Below are 18097 nucleotides of genomic sequence, written 5' to 3'. Positions count from 1 at the left end.
GGGCGGCCATCCAGACCATCTGTGGGTAGTTAAAGCCCCTGAGGACTGTTTTTACCCATTTCAGCCTTGACCTATCTCTCTGGCTGTTTCTGGAATAGGGAGCCCATGAGACTTGGAAATGTCGAGGAGGTTCTAGTTACTCTAGGTCTTCTAAAACGTGGGGTTTTGGACCAACCAAAGTGTGCTGAAATAACTTGAAAATTTGTGGAGGGAATGAGATTTCCTCTGCCCCACACCTCTTCTCACTGTGCTCACTCATTTGCATAACTTATTCCAGAACCACCTAAAGATGCAAGTGCTAATGAAAATGAGTTAATAAAGGAAAACTGGGAATATTATAATCATTAGGTAAGCTTCACTAAAGGTTATAGTTAATCAGGATTAAGGTAACATAGATGATGAAGACCTTGTAGACCCTCAATAGAGATAAAAATTCTCCTTCCTTACACTTCTATGGCTAATATAGAGATAAAACTGTCAACCCGATTTGTCTTCATTTAACTGCAGAACATGATAGAGCATGACAATTTCTCACTCTTAGAGTTCAACCAAAAAAATCTCAAGACACCAAACATATGTTCTTATTCCATAACCACTGAGTCAAAAGCAGCTTCCTAAAACTGCAATCAAGGACATGGGTGGCAATGGTTTTATCTTTAACAGTGCTGGCACCGGCATGGCTTGGATCTCCTGTTAACTAAACTGAATAAGGCCCAGATCACTTAGCATATGCCATCTTCAAACATGGACTTTGGTCCATATTTGGTCACAAGTCACCTATGAAGGGTTTTCTACCTATAAATTCTGATCAGGCTATAAACCCTCCAAGGGAAGAACAAATCTCAACTGCCCTTTGGGCACAGTGCAAGACCCAGATGTTCAATCAGTTTCTTGCCTGAAGTAAATGGGCCAACCTGGCTAGAAAGCATGTTAATATTTTAAATTTCCACATTAACAGCTGTACATGTGCCCAGAGGCTGGGGTGATGATCACCTCATATAATTTCAAAAAAAGTAATAAAAATAAATCCCAGCAAATTGGATTATCATTTGCAGTGGAATTGCCAACAAAGGCAATGAAGAGACTAGCACTGATATATTCCTACCTCACAAGCCATTTGACACTACCTCATGTGAATTGCATTAATGGTGTTAATTCAGGTTGGCTGGCCCTGTGTTTTGAAAATTGGCTGAAGCAGAGCCACCAGCATCGTTAGGGTGGGCCTGGACCACAGACCTTTCTCTTTGAATGTTTATCCCCAACACTGCTGACTCATGTGAAAATCTTGAGACCTTGCCATGTCTTACTCTCTGCATTTTTTCAAAGAGAATTCATGATAACACTTTCATTTAACCTGCTATTCTGTGCCCTCCAAGATGCCTTACATACTTAATGGATGTTCTTAGTCTCACAGTAATCCCACTAGTGTGTACTGTTAGCTTCGTTTAACATTTCAAGAAAATAAAAAAGTTGAGATGACCCTGCAAATCTCACTTTAAGAAGTAAACATCAGTTGAATTAGAAAATAAGTTTTGCCCCCTTCCAGACCACATTTGTATCTGCTTTTCTTGTGTTCAGTGTACAGAAAATTAATTGATGTATGGTTTTGCAAATGCGAAATCATTCCTCATGAGACCAGAGTAGTAAAGGGACTTGTTCAAAGTCACACAGCAATTTAGCATAGAGCCAAACCATGCCAGCCTTTGTGGCTTTCTGCCTTTTTTTTTTTTTTTAAAGATTTATTATTTATTTATACAAGCACTGGGCACAATCAGAGGCACAGGAGGGTGAGAATTCACCAGGGCCAGAGAGGAGAGCAGAACAGGCAGACTGATGAAATACACTGCTGAGGGGAGCAGCGGGCATGGCAGGGGAGGTCTGTAGTGCCATGTGGGACACTCGCCAGCGACCAAGGATGGAACCAGCGCTGCAGAGGCTGCAGGCAGCTTCGCAGCCCAGCACTCAACCGCTGCCCTACTGGGGAGGCCCAGCTTTTTGCCTCTTTACCAATTCTTGCCTGTATTTGTTTTTATAATAATATCACCTTATTGTATCTATTATGACTAGTAATCCCGATGGATTATCAAAATGCAAAAAAAGTCTGTCTTTTACACAAATCTTTTATATACCCTCTTTACTTGAATACCTCTTTCTCCCCACCCCAGGATATTAAAGTAAAGGAAATGGTCTCTAAAACTATGTCTTCATGCAGGTGCTCACTATAGACCAACAAGTCGAGGTCACTATGCCCTCTTCTGCTCAGACTCTGGGCTGTCTGCCAGTGGTATGCCTAGTGTCATCTGACACTCAGAGGACCTTTTTTTTAAATAATTGTTCTCAAAAATGGCAAAATTATTTTCAGGAATAATCATGAAAGGGAAAAAGTGATAATAATGGCCAAGAAAGAAATGCAGAAAAGTGAACTGTTTCTTATATGAATTCTACATTTAATTATGCCTATAAAAATTAAAATAGTATAATAAAACAAATCTAACTCTTCAATAGTTTTTTTAAGTCACCTATCAGTTAAAATTTGATCCCTTGGTTAAAGTTATAATACAATTGTATGTAAACAATTATCCAATAAATAAGTGAATTTTAATAAAACCAAATGGAAAAAGTACAATTTAGGAACTACTAAATGTACCATTGATGTGATACTTTCTAAAATTGTCTTTTAGTTTAAAGCAAGCGGGCCTCCCCGGTGGCGCAGCGGTTGAGCGCTGGGTTGCGAAGCTGCCCGCGGCCTCTGCGGCGCCAGTTCGATCCCCGGCTGCTTCCAGGCCACCGGAGGAGGGTCCCACATGGCGCGCAGACCTCTCCTGCCGCCCGCTGCTCCCCTCAGCAGTGTACTTCGGTCCTTCTGCCTGTTCTGCTCCCTGCTCTGGCTCTGGTGGATTTTCTCACCCTCCCGCGCTTCTGACTGTACCCAGTGCTTGTATAAACAAAACAAACAAATAAATAAATAAATAAAAGACTGTCACTTAAAAAAAAAAAAAAAAAAAAGAAAAAATATATAAAAAAAAAAAATATATAGTTTAAAGCAAGCAATTAACAGCTTTTAAAAGAATGCATTTTAAGTTCTAATTATAAAATACACATTTTTATTGGGGTTACAATGGCTTACAACACTGTATATGATTAGAGGCATAGGAACATACTTCCGCAGATGCATGTAAACACTCCACACCCACCGCCAAGACACCCATAGTCCTGCACCATAGTCCTTTGTGCCACTTCCACACTTTGCTCTCTACAATTCTGCAGTCAAATTGCTAATATTTTTTATTGGTTCAGTTTTTCTGTCCCTTTATTTTGTTTCTCTGTATTCCACATAAAAGTGAAACTGTGTAGTATTTCTTTTTCCTCCTGACTTATGTTGCTTAGCATAATCCTCTCCGGTTCCATCCATGTTGTTGCAAATGGCAAGAGTTCATCTTTTTTTTTAGCGGAGTAATATTCCATTGTGTATACTGCACCTTACTAATCTACTTATCTGTCCTTGGCCATGTAGGTTGTTTCCATAATTTGGAGTGGACCATATGCAGTGAACATAATCAAGCATATATCCCTTTGAGGTAGTGTTTTTGCATTCTTTGCAATAGTGACAAGAATTCCTTTTGGTCCATATCTTTGCCAACACTTGTCATTTCTAGGTTTTTTGACATGATTCTCACAGATGTGAGATGGTATCTCATTATGGTTTTGATTTGCATTTCTCTGATAAGTGATGATGAACATGCTATCATGTGACTGTTGACCATGTGTATATCTTCTTTGGAGTAGTGTCTACTTAGCTCTTCTGCCCATTGTTTGAATGGGATACCTGTTTTCTTTTTGTAGAGGTATATGTATTCTTTATATAATTTGGATATCATCACCTTGTCAGATGCATGATGTGAGTTATTTTCTCCCATTCAATGGCTATCTTTGTTTTTCATGATAATTTCTTTCATGTGTAGAAGTATTTTGTTTGCTATAGTCCCATTAGTTAATAACCTCTTTTCTCTCAGTGTTGAAGACAAATTCACAAAGATATCACTGAAGCCAATGTTTTGGAGTGTTCTGCCTATGTTTTCTTCAATGTATTCTGTGGTTTCTGGCCTCACACACATCTTTAGTACATTTTGAGTTTTTTGTGTAAGATGCAAGATGGTGTTCTAGTTTCATTCTTTTGCATGTGACTGTACAGGTTTCCCAGCACCATTTTTTGAAAAGACTGTCCCAATATTTACTTTTGTCATAGTTTAGCTGTTCTTAGATATGCAGCTTTGTCTCTGTGCTCTCAATTCTGTTCCATTGGTCTGTGTGTCTGTTTTTGTTCCAGTACCATTCTGTTTTGATTATTATATCTTTGTAGTATACTTTGAAATCTGGCATATGATACCACCTCTGTTTTTGTTTGTTTGTTTGGTCAGGATTGCTTGGCTACTCAGGGTCTTTTGTAGTTCATATAAATTTCAGTAATCTCTGTTCTGTCTTTGAAGAATGCCATTGGAGTCTTGATTGGTGTTGCATTAAATTTGCTCTGCTTTGGGTAAGATTGAATTGTAACAAACATAAAAATACTTTCAGAGGACCTGTGAAATGAAGTAGCTCAAGTTCTAATTCAATATTTGCAATCACTTCACTGTCATAGTTTCAAATTTGTAGAAATGTAGGAATATATGTAGTGCTGCTGGGTTGGAGACACTGTGTCTAAGCAAACTGAAATATTTCTATTCCAAAAAAGGTGTGCAGCTGAGTTCTTGTGTACATATGGGGAGATTTGTAAGACTATGAACCTGTGCATTGTCCAAATTAGTTTCCGCATAGCATATGTTTGTTAAAGGGTAAGTAATGAAAATGTGCTAATTTGAAGATTACATATTTATTATTCAGTATAATGATAATGGCAGGAATTGTTTTGGCTTAAGACCAACAACAGCCTTTTATCGAGAAGCAGTGTTTCATCACTGATGTTGTGCCCTGGTGCACAGTGATAACAAATGGATGGAGCTTTAGTTTTACTGTTTTGTATAATTGTACCTGCTTATTTCCTGCACTGAGGCTGACAGCTCCTGGGGCCTCACCCTTGGTACTGCACTTAGTATCACCACTGCCTGCAGACTTAGACCCTCAAAGCTGCATCTCAGGGGTTCTGTTTCCTAACCTCTAAATCACTTTTGAAGTCTTATAGATATCACTCCTACTTTCCTTTGGAAATGTCATGAACTTCATGGAATTTGTGGAAGTTTTCCTTTTCTTTGCAGGAGGTGCTATCAGCCAGTCTAAGGGCAGCTGGAGACATGCCCTGTACAAGTCCCTACACTCTGTGGTTGTTCACATCTCCCTCTGTCCCTAGAGTACTCACAACCCACACCCTCCTGTACCTCACCATGGGCAGCCTTGCTCAGATGTATGTGTGCCTAGTGTGTCATTGTGTCAGGCCCAAGCATTTAGCTCCTAAATCCAGAGAAGGGAATCCTTGCAGGGTATGGTGCCCTGGGTGGGTGGCTGATGCCTCATATCCCAGTACCCCCTTGAGGACCCAGACACTTGACAACACTTTTCCTTCTCACCAGTCTCCTGAGCTACCCAGGCTCCCAGGGGACTAATAAGTATGTTATTACTTATTAATGCCCCAGGTTGATGTGCTTCTCTTTGGACACTGAGGCTGCACCCAGGATATTGGGCTCAGGCTGACATGAGACTGACATCAGGATGTTAACAGGAGGGTCAGGGACTGGGGTCGCCCTCCTGGCACCTCTCATCTCTGCTGTAAATGAAGCCTGATCCCATCATGAGAGGAGATTGCCTTTCTGCCTAGCAATGAGAATGGCATTTAAAATTCAATATCAGAAAAGATATTGACGAGATTAAGGGCCTGAAGGAATTGATTTATGAGGAAAGACCCAAGGAATTAAATATGTATAGCCTGGTGTAATAGGATATTAGGCTCCGAGCACAATTTCATTTCTATGATCCAGTGTTCCTGTTATCAGTCATCTGAATGGTGGAGTTCTCTCTGAGAGATGTTCCTCCTCCAGGGGTCACCGTGCTAGAGGCAGAAAGGGAGGTGCTCAAGATTGATAAACTGGCCACAGGCTTGGTTACCTTCACACCTTGCCATAAATTGAAATGCAGTTTTATCCCCAGCTGGAAGCAGATGCCATTTTACGCTAGAATCCGTGTTGAGTTGTCTTGCCACCTTGTGTGACACAAAAATTAAAGCTGGTTCAGTTCCATCAGTTTTGTTTTTGGTTTTTTTATTTCCCCTCACCTAAGGAGAAAAGTGGATGTTGTGGGCTCCACGTGGGAAGTGCTTGTCCTTCCCCTGAGCCAGGTTTCTCTCCTTTGTCAGAAATCCCATTAGCTGTGTTTGCCTTTAAGCAAAGCTTAGCCCTTAAGTTGGATAATGTGACCCTGATTATTTTTGCATCTTGATTTTTTTTAAACATCTCTCACTTTCCCTAAAAATTGGAGATTGACTCAGGATTCAGTTACATGTAAAGCAGACCCAGATAGACAGCAGCAGCAGCAGCAGCAGCAGGGCCTAAGGTGACATTCTTAAGTGGTACTGAAGTTAGGCAGAACCAAAACAGGATTCAGGGGGCAGAGGGCCTTAGAGAAGACTGGGGAGAGAAGCAGCAGTTGACTGTGGGTAGCAGGATTTCACCCAGGGAGAAGAGATTAATGGATCTACCTTCTCACCTTATAGCAGGACAAGGTGAGAAGCATCTAGCAGAGGTGGCCACAGGTGGACTTCAGATTGCAGGCTGGATACAGAGAATTCAGCTTGGAGACAAGGGTGATATTGGGTGCTCATAGGTGTTGCCAAGTAAACTAGATGTTAAAATGACTGCTGGGATCAGTCCTTACAGACAGTCACATCCACCATTGCCTTCCATGGGGAATTCTCTTTAGAAGTCCCTGGACTTCTACTGGCCTCAAAGGCACATCCCTCTGAGTAGGGCATATGATTTAGTAAAGCAGATTTAGAGTAAAATTATAAAGATGAAATAATGTTTACTAAAACAATCAAAAGAGCAAAGCACATTAAATGTTCATGGGTTCAAATATTTCTAGACTCCTATACATGAATATTCAGTGGTTTGTTTCTAATTAGTAAAACAAACTGATTCAAAGTGGATTCCCCTGAAACCATCCTAATGCCTAAATTGATCTCCAAAATCTCCTAGCGTGACGACACTGGTGGTAGGCACCATTGGAGCATTTTGTGCCTCCCTAAATCAATTGTAGTGCATGTATCAGTGCTATCATTTTTGTGACCCAGCATCTTATAGACAGGCTATTTATAGTATCTGTTTCCTCCATATTCTTCACATTATCTAGCCCAGTGCTGTGCACAGAGTAGATAAGTATGGAAGGAAGGAAGGAAGGAAGGAATGATTATTTGAATGAGTGAATATTAGAAAACTGTTTTAAAAGAACTGAAGTAAAGCTAAGCACTGGGGAAATACTGAAATGAGGGGATAAGGAAAAAAATGGGTGCATATAGTGGTGTATATGTTGTGTGTGTGTGTGTGTTTAAGTAATGTAGGTGTCAGTCACCATCAATACATATCTACCTGATTATGAGTTTACCTGACCCACCACCAACCTCAACTTACAAAAGAGCCCTCCTCCACCACCACAGAACATGCACATCCATTATTCCAGTTAGGGGATCCTCTCTGTTTTATGCCAAGCTCCACTTCCATCCCCCTGCCGGTCATATCCTGCCAAAGATCCCTGAGTGATCACAATTCTGAGCTTTATAATGAGATAAGGAGATATTGCTGGTTATTTTGTGTAAAGAATTTGCTCTATAGTTTGTGACTTTCATGGACTTTAACCTTATATAATCTGTTAGGTAGAGGAAAGCTTCACCTTGGTGACAAAATTATGAGATTTTAGAAGAAAAAAGACAAATAAGGGTTCCAGTTTTTAAAAGACAGTTAAATCCACCACACCACTAACAGAGTACTCACAAAAGCCTGTCTCCAACAGCCTAATACTTCAGTGGAAGTGGTGAGTGCCTCGGCAGAAGTCGTTGCTACAAGGAGTCTAAGTTTGCCACATGCTGATTTCCATTTCAAATTGACAATGCAGTGTGGTTGCCAGGGTAGAAACCTCCGTGTGAAGCAGGACAATTGAGCTGTGCAAGTGATAGGTCTCTCCCAGACAGCGTGGCCTCTGCTTATGACTTGACCCCTCTGTGCCTGTGACGCACCATCTATAAAAATGGAAATGTGACTTCACTTATTCTGGGGCTCCAAATAACGTTTGTAATGCTCTTTGAATTTATCAGAGAGAAAGATCCATTATACACTGAAGTCTACATCCCCAAAGAGCATTACAAAAGATCCTATTAAATCATTGGCCTGGAAATATCAAGATGTGTCAGATACAGCATTTATTTACCTGTTATTGTCTGCCAGCATGTTTGCACTTGATTGGCATCTGGATAATTCTCTAATTGGAATGCACTCAGTTGTAACTACCAAAAATATAATAATGCATCTGTTTAATGCCATACTCTCCCATGTTAAATTAAAATTATGCTGGAGTCAGCCAGTCCAACTGAGAGATTCTTCTGATTAGTACTAGTACCTATGAGCTTTTGTAATTGGGGCACTTTGGTACTTAAAAATTCAAACTGGAAAGAATATTATACAGTGTTGTAAATTTCAACTGGAAAAGGACCAGAAGGTCCCACTCGACTTCTGTGTGTACTATCTCATTGTTTGTGTAGGCCATCTAGTCAAATAAAGAATATAGCTTTGAATCACCACTGTTTTGAATTATAAATATCAGGTTCATGAGTTTATGCTTTGTGAACAACAGGAAGTATTAATTTTGAAGAATGGAGGAAATGGTCTATGGTGTTGATTTCATTCCTCTAGTGGTGGGGGTTTTGGTTTTTGGGGGTATTTTGGTAGATCTTGGGTAAGACATTAGATTATTATAAATTCATCAACTGGATTACCTTAGCCTTTTAAGTAATATCTCCTCCCCTTATAGATTAAGAAGGACATCTGGAACAGCCGGGGTAAGACTCAAAATGTCTTTCAGTGGAAACTTTCCTCTGAAAGTTTCTTATATCCATATGTTTAAAGTGATAAATTATCCAGTGATAGAGCCTCAGGTGGTTTTTGTGGAGATGGTCACTTGGGTTTTTGTCTGTGTATATCTGGTGTTTTATTTCATTTTAGTTTTTACCAGATGATCGTTTAATCCCATAAGATTGGGGAAACCAGAGCAAGCTTTGCTTCATCTCTCCTCTCATTCATTCACTCAGCACCTACTATGTGTTAGCTACAACTTAATTATGGGTGCTAGCATTGGAAGATGTGGCCTAGTCAGGGCATCAGCTATGAGACATAAAATACTATATTAAGTACAAAGTGCTTTGGGACCATAGACGCCAAAACAACTAACTTTGCTAGGGTGACTTGAGGACATCTTTACTGAGGAGAAACCGAAGGCCACTGCATGTGACTATGCAGGTTCTGCTCTGGACAAAGGCACCAGGGCAAAGGATGGAGTAGAGATGAAATTCAGTCCCTGCTCCACCACCCAGGCATGTGCCTCATGAGGGCCTGTGTCTACCTGGAGGACATGGCCCTTTTCTATTTCATAAAGGCATCATTCAAGTTGGGGTTGGCCCAAAGGCAACATTCAAGTTGAAGCTTAAAGAATGAATAGGTGTTTGCCAGGCAGAATTCTGGGCAGTGAGGTTGTCATATAATCATGAAAGGACATGGCATGTCTGAAGAAAGATGAGGGCCAGAAATATGGATTTTATCCAGCAGAGTTTGGAGAACCAACAGTATTTTTAAGCATGGGAGAACTTTCATTCTTAGGCACCTCATTCTCTCAGGAGTATAAGGTGAAGGAGTAAGATGGAGAGGAGAGGGCCGCCTTAGCTGCAGAGCAAGGATAGGGTGGAAGGGGAGGATGGAGAGATGGCAGAGGAATAAGCAGGCCACAAAGTTATCAGGGTTGTGAAAGGGCTGAGGTTGACTTCAGGGTTTTAACACTGGTAAGGAGGGGATAGATTTAGATGTGTGTGTGGAGGGGGTGATAATAAGTACTGTTGAAAACTAATTTCAGGGACTACTGGGAAGTAGGAAAGAGGCAGAGCTATAAATCAACTTTGAAAAAAAAAAAAAACATACAAGATGTGTCATTGAAGCCATGGATGTGAATAGGATCACGTGGAAAGAGCACCTAGTAAGAAGATAAGAACCTGGCATGCTGGTTGACATTAAAAAAAGCACTGGTGACTTAGAACAGTCGAAGCAGGGTACTTGGGATGGGAGTCACAGTGTAATAGAATGAGGATTAAGTAAGCATTAAAGGAGAGGGTGATTTTCATCCCCATCCTAATTCAATGGAATTATCTGTGATTTTTTTTAAGGTTTTTTAAAAATACTTTTGTGAAGGTTTTTAAATACCTCCTTTTTTTTCTTTAAGTACCTACTTTTTTTTTTTTTTAAAGTACCATTCCAGCCACTATAGAAAGCTGTGTGGAGGTTCCTCAAAACATTGAAAATGGATCTACCATATGATCTACCATATGATCCAGCAATTCCACTCCTAGGAATCTACAAAAATACTAATTTGAAAAGAGACCTGCACTCCTGTGCAGGTTTATAATAGCTAAGATATGGAAACAACCCAAATGTCCCAAAATAGATAAATGGATCAAAAAGTTGTGGTATATATTTTGACACAATGAAGTATTACTTGCTATCAAAAAAGATGAACTCAAGCCACTTACAGCAATATGGATGGAGCTGGAAGGGATTATGCTAGTGAAAATAAGTCAGAAGGAAAAAGAAAAATATAGGATGGTCTCAGTTGTATGTGGAATGTAGAGAAACATACGAAAGGTCAAGATACAGCCCAAACTAGAAAGCTAACTGCAGATCTGAGGCATTTCAGCAAGGGAGGAGATGGAAGGAGGTCAAAACAAAAAAGGGAAGAACACAAGGGAATATGGTGATGGTTCACAGGTGATATGTGGAGGGAGAACTAAGGGGCTATAACAGTGTCATTAAAAAAAATAAAAAATAATGTAATGAAAAGAAAAGAATAGCTGCTGAAAAAATAAAATAAAAAAGGTGCCATTGCCTGCATCCCATTTCTTGATATTCTGACATAAATGTCATCACTGGGACCCAGGAATCATATTTTTTAAAGTTCCCCAGACTTAGGAAGCACTGTCTCTGGTCATTCTTTTAAGATGCATAAATAAACCTCAATAGCTAAAAAGCATATGATGAGATGTGCCAAATCACAGGGAGTCTGAGAGGTACACAATTTTTAAAAGATGGAGAATCTTTCCATTAGTAGACTTGCAAAAATTAGAAAGCTGAAACATGCTAAGTATTAGTATAGATGAGGGACATGGCACGTTTCAAGTGCTGCTAAAGGCCTTGGGGGCTGGACCACTGGTTCGGGAGAGTAGGTTTGGTAAGTTAATTTTTTTAAAAGATTTATTATTTATACAAGCACTGGGTATAGTCAGAAGTGCAGGAGGGTGAGAGGATTCACCAGAGCCAGAGCTGGGAACAGAACGGGCAGACTGACGAAATACACTGCTGAGGGGAGCAGTGGGCACAGCAGGAGAGGTCTGTCGCGCCATGTGGGACTCTCGCCAGTAGCCGGGGATCAAACCGGTGCTGCAGAGGTGCTCAACCGCTGTGCCACCAGGGAAGACCCTGGTAAGTTAATTCTTGAGGCACGTTTTGTGAACCAGCACTTCCCCAACTGGATACACATCTCAGAAAATTTCCCACCAACCCAAAAGGGAACATGTATGGCAAGCCCCATTGTACTCATGGACAGGGTGGGAGCTGGGGAGAGACCTGAGTGGCCTTCAGTGGCAGAATTAGATGTAGCTGAATGGACACACACCATAGAATATCATGTAGCCCACAGAAGTAACAGACTAGAAAACACATATCAACCTGGATTACTTAGTAAAAAATATAAGCAGTAAGAAATTTGACAATGCCACTTAAAGGAAAGCATATTTATAAAAACCAACAGCAATACATATTTTGGAAAAACACTTTTACAAAAAGACTGAACCACTGAAGTGATTGCTTACATGTGAGAAAAGAAGCAGGGGCCAGGGACTCGAGTGATGTTTTATTTAAAATTGTTATCCCAAGAAAGAATGAGACAGATAGAAACTTAAATGGAAACACAAGTCAAGGGAAGGCTGGGTGGGTGTGTTTTAAAAATTGAAGCAGCATCCTAAATTTGTAGGTGACATGGAAGACTCCCCGGGTGTTCTTCCTTTCCCTCTTTACTCACAGTGCTGGGGATAATAGCTCAAAGTTTTGTAAAAGTGGAAACCCTTGTTCTCCCCCAATCTTAATTTCTTTTTCTCATTACTAAAGCAGTATATGCTCTTTACAGACAGACCAGAAAACTGATAAGCAAAACTAAGTCATAAACCTATTCACTCAAAGACAGTATCCAAGCACTTTTCTGTGAATACATTGTAGGATTCAGTGAAACCTTTTCATAACCCGAACTTGATGTGTGGGGAGCAGGGTATTGTGAACTGCTTCTGTGGCTACAGAGACTGGTTCAGATTCATTGTGAATGGCTGCACAGTGCGCCATTATACAGATGTGCACTCAGGAATGTGGCCAACCCCTTCTGCTAAATAGCCACTGTTTCTTAGCTTTGCTACCACGAGGGCTACAGAGAACAAACCTAGCTGCCTACCTTTGAGGACAATGTCCTGCCCTTCATTTGGCTCATTTTTGAAGGAGACTCAGAGATTGGATAGGAAATCATCTAATGATGTAAGATTCACTTTACATCATCATAGTCAGAGCACCAGATCCCCTTGGAACTGTTCTGGGGCCAGGCATGAAAGAGAAGAAGGAACAGAGTCACTCCCTACTGTTTGGAAATAATCATTTTAGGTAGTTGTCATGGTGCCAAAATACAATATGGGCTCCCTGATTCCTGTACTTTAATTAATGCACAATTAAATCACATAAAGTGTTCAGGGAGCCAGTGTGGGATGTATCACCTCACATGTGATTATGATGTGAGCAAGTGGTGAAATAGGTGGCAAGCTTTTAGAAAATTATGAGGAAATCTTTGTTGATGCTAAAGGACCAAAGTAGCTTCTTAAATTTCTACCCAGTACCAGAATAGGGAACAGAAAAACAAGCCCAAGGGAAAGCAGAGTGTGTTTTTCTGAATACTTCTACACCCCCCCCCCCAACAATACCCCCACACTAGTGGTTGTGCAGATTTAATCCTTCCAGTTGGTAGGTTTAAGCATCAGAAATCCAGTGTCTGTGTTTATTCGGACCTTGATAGTGAAGAACTGGCCCGGCAGCTGTGCAGCAGGCTGGCAAGCCCTGACAAAGCAGCATTGACTTGGAGATGGCTGTCCGTGTGGCAGGAATGCACTAACATCTTCATATCATTAGAGAAGCATTTGTTATAGATGGCGACCAAGAAGGACCCTTCTGTCTTTTCAAACCAATCCTTTGTGGTCAAGAAGCTTTGAATAGACATAGCTGTTTGCAGGCCGTGTTTTGAAGCCCTTGACTGTGTCCTCCGGTATACTTACGAACATATAACCATGTACCAAAGAACTAGCGCTGGGCAGCTCTGGCTTTGGCAGACGAGGTGGGCTTCCACATGAGTTACAGTTGATAGGGCAAGACAAGCTCAAGGCTTACAAAAATCCCCTCAGTGGCCCTGCTTAAAAATAGCAGTGTAGGCCATAGCTTAGTGTTTTGACAGTTTGTATCAGCAGTTCTCAGCTGATGTATTGATTGCGGTTTGGACTTCAGTCCTGCTGATCTAATAAAACATCACCGTCATAACAGAGAAAGTAAAAGGATCTTTTTTTGTTCCTGGACACTTGGTGAAGCAGCTATGCAGAGCTATACTAAAGCTGGCTTCCTAGCATATGGAAAATGACATCACCTGCACACGTTGACTCATTATATCATTTTTTATTTTAATCTCTTGACTTATCAATGTGTCATTTATGAACACTCCCCAAAAACAGAACGGTGCTTTCACAAAATATGAAAAAACAAGTTTCTGTACTTCGGTATCACAAACAGCCTGCTGTGTCACAACCCACAGTACTTGCTACAGTGTGAGAGGATGAGGAGGTGGGATGCACAAACAAGTCCACAAAATCTGGATTCAACTTGTAAGATGTAAAAGTCTTGTCTTATTTTCACAGTGCTAATTTTTATTAAAACAGATGCAACATGCAAAAATATAACCAATAGTATCAGAAGCACAAAAGGAACATGTTCATGTTATGTGGAGTTTGGATTTTCTATGCATTAAAATTTTTCTTTGAAATAACTTTTTTAATCTTACTGCTATAAATCTTGATAATGCTGATGAAACATCTAATATTTTTATGATTACAGTCACCTAGCATTCAGTCATACTTAGCCTAAATGCTCTTTTACTTCACAGCAACTGCTGACCATCCAGGAGGAGTTAAACAACAAAAAGTCAGAATTGGAACAAGCAAAGGAAGAGCAGTCACACACACAAGCATTGCTTAAAGTCCTCCAGGAACAAGTAAGTGCAAAAGGGTCCTAATTGTGAATGAGCACAGATACCTAGCCCCTCCCTCGTGCTGTACGTGCACAGACTGAAGTTCATCTGCAGTCCCTTGAGCCAGCTGCCCTGCTGAGCCGCTGAGCAGCTTTGCTGCATGGAATTTCTCTCATTCCCAGCATCACTGTTCTCTTGTCCCTCTTTAGCCCACAGGTCTGCCGGCAGTGTGTGAAAAGTTTCTTCCAGAAGACAAATGGATTATAATAAAGTTATAAAACACTAGCAGTGCAGGGCCTCCCTGGTGGCACAAGGGGTTAAGATGCAACCTATGAAGCTATCCGCAGCCACTGGGGCACAAGTTCGATCCCCAGCCAGGGAGCTACCCACATGGCGCAGCAAACCTCTCCTTTCTCGCCCACTGCTCCCCTCAGCAGTGCATTTCAGTCAGTCTGCCTGTTCTGCTCCCCACTCTGTCTTTGGTGAATCCCCTCACCCCCCACACCTCTGGCCTGTACCCCGGTTCTTGTATGCATAAATAAATATTAAAAAAAAAAAAGCTAGCTAGCAATGCAGATATAATTCCAAGCAAGCAGCTAGTTTCCTCTTAAGTCAAACAGTGATGAAAATGAATTTGGCATGACCTGGGGTAGGCCTGCAGACATGTGCACAAGAGGGACTGAGTCAGCAATTTGAGAAAAAATAACCTTCCCTGTGCATGAGGGCAGTTATCTCACCATGGCGAGCAACAAACCTTTTATATGAAGTTTGTAAATCTAATCGTTTCATCCCAGTTTCCTTTGATACTAAAGCGTGGCCTGACATTGATAAGTGGATTTGAAAGTATTGTCTTACAGCCAGGTAAGATGGATTGCTTAGCAGCACGGTGAAGTCTAAGCCCAGTATCTACAAAGGCAAAAATGGGAGAGCTCTTGAAATGCTTTGCTACTTCTAACCCTCACTTGCTGCCAACATTTTGAATGGTAATTGGGAGGGAAAAAAAGCACATGATAACCTCAACCCTTTGGGAGTGATCAAATTTAGGTAGTTCTGAATTTTTCATTCACAAAGCTTCATGAGTAGGTTATTTGTACAGTAAAAACAATTTCAAATTGAGATATTTAAAAAAATACCAAGTTGGGAGTTTTTAACCCTAGTCAATGTGACTCTGTTACTTTATAGTGATTTATTTTTTTGAATTGTCTGGGATCTAGATATTAGGCTTCCCCTAAAAGTATAAGTGATTTGTGAGGGAAAAATGAATAGATTGGATAGTTTATAAGCTTTTGTAACTTTGGAGGAAAATGCTTTATAAAATTAATCATTACTTTTTTATTTTACATATTTTTGTAACTTTTTTTAATTTTTTTTTATTTTATATATTTTTATATCATTTTTCATTTTTGCACAATGTATGCATTGTCATCTTGGTTAAGCAACCATAAACCAGAGACACATTACTTTCCTTATATATAGTTAATACAGATTCAGTTATTCAGACCGAGGCTGAATCTATATGGTTTGGGATATTTTAGATTGAATTGCAACATATTGACTAAATTCACAGTGACCTCCTTTCTAGGGTATGGAAATCTCTGTTCTGCCCTTCTATCCATTATTAAAAGACTGATTCGGTCCGAATATTTAACTCCTGATGAAATAGACATAGCTCTGAGCCTCTCTCTCTCTCACTCTCTTTCAAAAATGCACTCTCCCTCGAACTTTCAGCATTTATTTCCCACCATGATGACTTTATTTTAGGCCAAAAAAAAAAAAGATGATACAGAAGATGCTGCTTCCTGAGCATAATAAGCAATAAAAAAATATGGGCAAATAGATGGCAAGACCTGCTCCCTCTTCCCCCTTTGCCTTCCTCTCTGCCCCCAAATGTCTGCGTAGAGCCTGGCTAGGATAAAATGCCAATTAAAGGTTTCCAGAAATCTCCTGATAACTGCTTACTCCTAAGCCTTTGGAGAGAGAGTAGAGGGAGTGGAGCTTTCAAATGTTCATTGTTAAAAATCTCATTTGAGAAATAGCTTTTCTTCTAATGCCTCAGCCGCTAAGGAGATGTCTTCCCAATTCTTCCTTTACGAAAAAGAAGCAAATCATAATCTTTTTTTAGGCCTCGAGAAACAATGTCAGTCATTCAAGTATGTTCTCAAGGCGGCCATGTACAGTAGTACCATGGCATATTAAAACAACTGAAAAGATATCATTCTCCAATATTGTTAGTGTAACATCATTTAGCTGGTGGCAACTTGAAAACATTGCAAGGTTGAAATTAATAGCAATACAACAAGGAAATGAAGTCGTTTATTATTCTTAAGAACCAACTGTGCATTTTATGCCTATGGAACTGCTTTCTAATCTTATTATTTTAAAAAATAATGACCGAAGCCCATTTATTTTTTGCCAGACATCGAGTTTCATAAAATATTGCTTCGAACTGGTTTCAATAAGATTCATTAGAATTATGTACTCTGCCTGTGTTTTTCTTTTCTTTTTTTTAAAGATTTATTTATTTTTATACAAGAACTGGGGTACAGGCCAGATGTGTGAGAGGGTGAGAGGATTCACCAGAGCAGGGAGCAGAACAGGCAGACTGACAAAATACACTGCTCAGGGGAGCAGCAGGCAAGGCAGGAGAGGTCTGCCATGCCATGTGGGATTCTCACTGGTGGGCCAGGATCCAACCCACGCTGTGGAGGTTGCGCGGACAGCTTCACAGTTGCAGCGCTCAACTGCCAGCGCCACCATGGAGGCCCTCTGCCTGTGTTTTTCATTGAAGTTTTAGAAAGTGCAATCTCAGATAAATCTGAGTTAACAGGATGATATACATTGAACAAATATGCTTTCTTATTTCAATTTTCTTCTTTCTTAAAATTTGCAGTTAAAAGGCACCAAGGAATTGGTGGAGACCAATGGTCACAGCCATGAGGATGCAAATGTAAGTACCACCCACCTGGTATTTGCTTTTCTTGCTTGATGTTGGTTAAATGCCCTCAGGTATGTGGGAATTTATAACAAAAAGGAAATAAGTCCTGCCTCTCCATGACTTATAAGATGACTGAGTGGTTGGCAATAAAATGTGGTAGCTGCTGTCATCAGCTCAGGTTACCCAGTGTACTTCAGTTAATCTCTGCCATACAAATTCTGATCTCCATGAATTTGTTAAGTCCTTTATATTTGCAAAACTATAAACTAATGATACATGTTGGAAGGGCAAATGGAATGAGACCCATCAGGCTAATAAGTTGTTTACTGCGTATATTTATTTCTTGCCTCTCAATGAAAATAGTAATGAAATAACTGCTATGCACAAAAGGTCTCAGAGCAAAGCTCTTCTTCCAGAAAGTCCTGGAAAGTGGACCTTTCTTCTATTTCTGACCCAGAGCAGTGGCATGCTTGGTGCCCTTGTATCTTAACACAGTATACTGGTACAAGGTCCTGGTTAGTGACCTGGCTTTTCTCAGTGTTCTTGATTAACCACCTGTCCCAAATTAGGCAAGGAGTCCCTTTGCCTTGGAAGGGTAGAATGTTA

General features: G+C 40.4%; 1 protein-coding gene across 17 annotated transcripts in view; it reads left to right on the top strand.

The window, feature by feature from the left end:
- ENOX1 (ecto-NOX disulfide-thiol exchanger 1) overlaps positions 1 to 18097 on the top strand; it is a 522650-nt gene that overhangs the window by 464740 nt on the left and 39813 nt on the right. For all 17 annotated transcript variants that reach the window (XM_054701771.1, XM_054701766.1, XM_054701762.1 and 14 more), the window contains 2 exons: positions 14473 to 14580; positions 17447 to 17503. In XM_054701771.1, coding sequence (XP_054557746.1) covers positions 14473 to 14580; positions 17447 to 17503 — 165 coding nt within the window. The remainder of the gene's footprint in view (positions 1 to 14472; positions 14581 to 17446; positions 17504 to 18097) is intronic.

The sequence above is a fragment of the Talpa occidentalis genome, unplaced genomic scaffold, assembly GCF_014898055.3.
Source record: "Talpa occidentalis isolate TD23 unplaced genomic scaffold, MPIMG_talOcc4v2.1 talOcc4.5, whole genome shotgun sequence".
Taxonomy (NCBI): Eukaryota; Metazoa; Chordata; class Mammalia; order Eulipotyphla; family Talpidae; genus Talpa; species Talpa occidentalis.
Note: the sequence above shows the minus strand (reverse complement) of the source record. Positions and strands in the feature narration are given on the sequence as shown.